This window comes from Nansenia antarctica (genome assembly GCF_963989245.1).
Source record: "Nansenia antarctica genome assembly, chromosome: 3".
Classification (NCBI taxonomy): Eukaryota; Metazoa; Chordata; class Actinopteri; order Argentiniformes; family Microstomatidae; genus Nansenia; species Nansenia antarctica.
This window is the reverse complement of record NC_137688.1, coordinates 60,717,889-60,723,888: the sequence shown is the minus strand read 5'-3', so window position 1 is coordinate 60,723,888 and position 6,000 is coordinate 60,717,889. Positions and strand designations below refer to the sequence as shown.

Below are 6,000 nucleotides of genomic sequence, written 5' to 3'. Positions count from 1 at the left end.
TTGTCAGACGAGCGTCGGTCATAAACCCACGTCTGTTACACAGCTCTGTCTCATCTGGCGATTTGCGTAATGTCTCACAGAATGTGACATGTGACATCATAGCTTCTGACACTAGTTCACATGATCCAGGTGAAATTAAGTCTCACCGCAGGAGGGCAACCGTCCCAAAACGTATGACAGGCTATTCCAGGTAACTGAACAATGGACATTGAAGAGAAGAATATATTGTACAATATATCACTTTAAGACAGTCTTTGAAAACAAGTGTGATATCTTCTCATCCTAACAATTCAAAATGACCTGGCCCATCTATCCATGCCACAATCCATGTCAATGCCTATCAGAAAGCCAGGAGTTCTGAGTTTGTACATGTCAACACCACACCTTTGGGTGTCTTTAAAAATCTTCTACTATCAATCCCTTTAATAGGAGGGTCACCCTGCTCAAAGTCTTATTGGTGGAGCTTGTCCATGACCTGCAACACGTCCTCTAGTATGGAAGGTCCCAGGTCAAGATTCAAGACGAAAGACTGGTCTTCCACAACCACTGGGGCCTCTAATGTTGGACATAGGACCTGTTGGGGGGCCTTGTTCCATTCTGTTTCATGCTGCCTCATCCTCAATCCTCCCTCCTCCACTTCCACCTTGGCCTCCTCTCTTTGAGGTTCACCATCATGCTCTACCACCTCAACAGCATCCAGTAAAGGCAGGGAGTGGCACTTCTTGTGCCTGGATATCCGGATAAGAGATTTGGCCTTGACATTGACCGTCTGTGCGTCCATCTCTTCAGGGCTGAGGAGACGAGGGGGCTTGGGAGGAGGTGGAGGTGTCCCGATGGGGGTCACGTCTCGGTAGAGATCCTCGTGGCTCCGGGAGCCATGGAGGATGAGGCTGCTGCTCCGCTGGAAGGCAGAGAGGTCGCCAAAGACACCCTGAGCATCCAATCCGATGTGGGAGAGGTGGCGGAAGTCGCCCAGCGGCAGGCTAATCATGTTCTCGGACAGGAGGTCGCGACGCTTGTTCTGCTTGCGGGGCCAGCGCAGGGTGGCAGATTTGAGGTAATGGGCGGTTTTAAGAGGCATCTTGAACTTGGGGGTAGCCTACAGTATATTATCCACAGCGAGTACGTTTCAATGAGGGGAGAGGTTATGAATAATGGTCTCTCAAAGCTGAAGGGGCGTTCGATGGATCTTTAAATAGCTCTAAAATAGTAAGAAAAACAAATAGGTTAAGAACAGTAGAACAGTTCATACAGAAATAACATGAAGTTGGTCCTTAGTTTGCTTTTTTTCATTTTGGCATGACATGACTCAAGTTAGCACCTCTGCAACTCCTAGCTATGACCATATATGGATTACAACCTGCAGCTACTGTACTGTTTGACTGTGAAATAAAAGAATCTGTTTTAAATAAACCCTAACACATAGTAGTAATAATGTACGCACACATTAGTCGGACACACCAAAAACGAACACGTGTGACCTAAAAGTCATGAAAGAAAATCTTTCAAACAACCCCTTGTACTTGTAAAAGTGAAAACAAAGTCACACGGAGTGTGTTAATGAGTAACAGTCGAGATTTGTATTATTTTAGGGTGATTGCTTTTATCTCTGAGTTGATAAAAAGGCTTTGTTCTTGTCCCTGTTCAAATGTGGTTGTCATTGTATTGGTTATGCTCAATGTCATCGTTCACACTATGGAGTGTTTTGAGCTTTGAGACAATGTTGCAATCATGGCTTGTCCTAACTGGTAGTCCCACATTTCTCTCGGATTAAAGATGTTTTTTTCCTCAGGAGAAATGTTTATATTACCAATGGAGGAACTATAGGAAACCCTGGGAAATTCTGAGGGAAATGATGTGACATCCTGATATACAGTACATGCTCCTAGGTGCTCTAAAACATTGAATGTCTGGTTTGTATTGTCAACTAAAGCAAAAATCAACTGAGGAGAGCAACCCATGCAAATGAAGCTGCTGTTAACGTATTTTCACCTATTTTTAAATAAATGTCATAGGGGGTTTCCGTACAGTTAGAACAAGGTTTCACAAATTCTTTGATAGTGCTGATTTCAATGAGTTTGTTTTCACATTTGTGTTAAATTTAACCCTCAAAAGAGAATGGTTTACTATATTTGATTTCTCTCTTCCTCATTACAGAATGTTCCCAGTTCATTCTAAAAAGTTCATTCTAAAAGTTCATTCTAAAAATAAATATTTCTCGCATTCTAACATTTAAATCAGCAATAGCATCCACAACTTGTTGAACCGCCAAACAGAGCATAAACTCCTCTGTGAGATATCTGATAGTGGCTGGTTGATCCAGCAGCATTCCTTTCTCCTTTCTCTGTCTGTAAGGCTTATAGGTGGAGGATTACACTTTACTGCAGCTATGAGGGCAACGTGTCAGTGAGACAATGCCCCAGGTTGATGTACTGGACATGAACAAAAACAACCACAAAAAAGTGAAAACCTTTTTACGGTTACCAGATTAAAACACTTTTTTTATGGGGGATAATTTGGTGTTGGTGCGCTGATATTAAGTCAACAAGTCAATAACTACCAAGGACATAATAAAGACAGACAACTCACTGATCACATAGAATTTTTTTAAAAACTGAATACATATTGACTGCTCAAATGTGTGTTTTGGAAAAACTCACCTGTCTCCCTATGTATCCACACAGTGTGTCAAGCAGAAAACAGTAAATATATTCCAGTGGCGTGAATGGGCAAGCTCCTGACTGCAGAGTCGGAAACACACAGCTCTTGAAGTGTGTGTGTGTGTGTGTCCCGGACACTATGCTCTCAATGACGAGGTCGACCGTAAAAGCTCTCACAAACACACACTGCAGCAGATAAGTTAATCTGCTCACCTGTGCCTCTAGGGGTGTATTTGCTCAGAGTGATAAACCGTCCTCTTGATCAATGTACCTGTCTGTGTGAGTGTGTGTCTGTGTGAGTGTGTGTCTGTGTGAGTGTCTGCATGCTGCAGCATTGACACCTGTATCTGAATGTGTGTAACTAAGCCTTGTGTGAAGCCCTATGTTGTATCCACTACAGATAAATAATATATCTAGGATGTACTTTACTCCAATCTACTTATTACGCAACGGACATTGCAACACTCAGGTGAAGTGTGCACTCAGTAGCTTTCTTCAGGGAAGGAAGAGAGAGAGAGGGTGATGATGGTTGCCCTGCAGCTCGGTGAATATAGGTTTGCAAGCAGTCAAAGTATCTCTTCCTCTGTGCTCTTCAAGGGTGTGGCAGGGCACACTAGGGCACATTCCATGTAATCAGATATTTTCCGTAATCTCTGCCAGGAGATTTCCCTGAACACATAACCAAACCAGGAAGAAAAAAAAACACCATATAGCTAGAGCCCAAGGTTTTCCCACACCAGGGGAAATGCTTCAAGTGCAAGGGTAACTTATTTTTCTTCTTCTTTTGTATAGATTTTCAAATGCTAAAAGGTTCTAGATTATAAATGACATACCTTGAAGAACATGTTCCCCTACCCCCATCAGAATAGGATTAACAAAGAGACAGACAAAACTGGACAAGTTCTACTCCACCAGGTCAAAAATCTACTTTCCACATTCCTGTGCAGTTAATCCACAATGACACAGATTTCAAAAGGTGACATCTACGTCTTTGATAGTAAATTGTTAATTGACACAGACGACGTACAGAGTAATACATGTTTGATTTGACATATGTGACAGGAGGTTCAAACCCAGGTCGCCCACATAGTAGACCCAAGGCACTACCATTAGACCAAGAGGACATCCTCAAGATTTGACGGTGACATGAGTTTGCTTCAGGCAGGGCCAAGCGCAGGTGTATTGGCAATTTGTGTTGGCAGTAACAGGTGAGATTGCCACAGCACTGGAGCACTATCTCACCTGCACTCAAAATAAAGGTGTGTCCTTCATTCACCAGTTTGCCGTTTGGTGAGCTGTGTTTAATCGGAAATCCTGCTTTTGTAAACATTCATAAGCAACTGATGACGCATATGATCACAGACTGGGTCAGGGATAATGGAACATAGAGGTATTAGTAATATCCTGTCTGCTCTGTTTACAGATATCACAGATACAGATAATTCATCTACTAATGTTTCCAGTGAATGTCCTTCACCTTACTGTATACATTACAATATTGTATTGTATGTATGTGGTATAGAGGGTACATTATTAAATATTTAGATGTTACAAAGAAATAATGATGTTCCAAGCTAGCAGGCTATCTCTCTCTCTGAGATTCTCTTCTCCCAAAGAATACCAGTCAGAGACACTCTCAAGAATTTGACCTTGAAGTGCACCAGGTCCACCTGGTCCCTACTAACTCCCCTTCCCTAGCATCTGGTGTTATAAGTCTCTCTGTTGTGTTGAACTGCTACCAGGTTAAAGGGCAATCAGGAGAGACTAACACATATAGAATATTATACAATATTGTAGGGGTGTAACGGATCACCTAACTCACGGATCGGATCGTGTCACGGATTTTGAGTCACGGATCGGATCATTTTTCGGATCAACACAAAACATATATTTTTTTTAATAAAAACAATATTTTCCTTGAATTCTGTAAAAACACCACTTTTAATGTGTGAAACAAAAAAACAACATTCAAGATGTCAAAACTGATATATATATATCACATATATATATAACATCTATATATAACAACATATATATATAACAACATATATATATAACATCACTGCTGCAAAGTAACAGAGTACTTTTTTTGTGTGTTTACACAATCACCCAGGCTGCTTAGCGGGTGATATGACGTGATATAATTGGGACAGAGATGAGTGAATTAATGTTGTTGTCAACTCAGTACACATGCAGAGAGTGAGAATAAAGCGCACATGATTGTTTTTCTACAGGTTACATTTGAATGAATGAATGGTCTTTATTGTCATTGCTACAGTACAGGTACCAAACAACGAAATTTAGGAGGGGTGGCTCCCCTGGTGTTAGGAAAGAAAAAGAAAAAAAAACAAAAAAAAACGATTTTGCTATTGATCCGCGGTACACATGCGTTCCGAACCGTGGAGGGCGATCCGAACGGATCACGGATTATCCGTGATCCGTTACACCCCTACAATATTGTAGGCAAGGCAAGTTTATTTGTATAGCACATTTCATACAACAGTGTATCATGCTATATTTTCATAGTATTCGACTATCATTTTGTCAAGCCTAAGGCTTTGGCTATGTTTCAGATTTGTTTCAACATGAATATAAAGTGCCTATGGCACAGGTCCAAGTGAAACTCACCTGGCCATGAGGAGCCCAGTTTGTAGGTAAGAAGCTAAACATGAGAGGAATGCCGTCACACACACTACCTCTGTTTGCACAATCAATATATTACAATGGGTGTAGTGACACAATGTTCAGCCTGCTGTGACTGTGACTGCCATAGTCCTGAGGCTGATTCCTCTAATAAATCTATCACTTATAATAATGCTAGGTATGTGCCTGTGCCTGTGTGCATGCCTGTCTGTGTGTGAATGTATTTTATGTCATGGCTCGGAATGAAGAGATTATCAGATAATCTTTTATTTGAATTTCTTTTTACCCTTTTTGAGATTCATTATTTTTCAAACATAACAGCCTCATAGAAATACACTCTTGTGCCCTGAGTAAGTAAGATTCTTTCTTCTTTTGGCTCTACACTCCACAGTATTTGGATTTGAAATCAAATCAATTTACTATGAGGTTAAAGTAGAGCTTTTATTTGATGGTATTTGTGTACATATTAGTTTCACCATTCAGAAATTACACCACTTTATGCATAATCCCCTTATTTCAGGGTACCCAAAAGTAATGGGTTTCATCAAATGTCCAAATTAAGCACTCATGTTTAGTATTTGGTGGGCAATCCTTTGCATGCAATAACTGCCTGAAGTCTGTGACCCATTGGCCCCACCAGACACCAGGTATATTCTCTGGCGACACTCTGCCAGGCCTGTACTGCAGCCATATTCTG

At 41.1% G+C, this 6,000-nt stretch overlaps 1 protein-coding gene across 1 annotated transcript; it reads right to left on the bottom strand.

Annotated features, from left to right (window-relative positions):
* Positions 1-451: 451 nt before the first annotated feature.
* LOC308152772 (cdc42 effector protein 3-like) lies at positions 452-1,081 on the bottom strand (the record flags this gene model as incomplete). Its single annotated transcript, XM_080525832.1, has 1 exon — positions 452-1,081. One exon carries the CDS (start codon positions 1,079-1,081, stop codon positions 452-454), a length of 630 nt encoding a protein of 209 aa, XP_080381958.1.
* Positions 1,082-6,000: the final 4,919 nt, after the last annotated feature.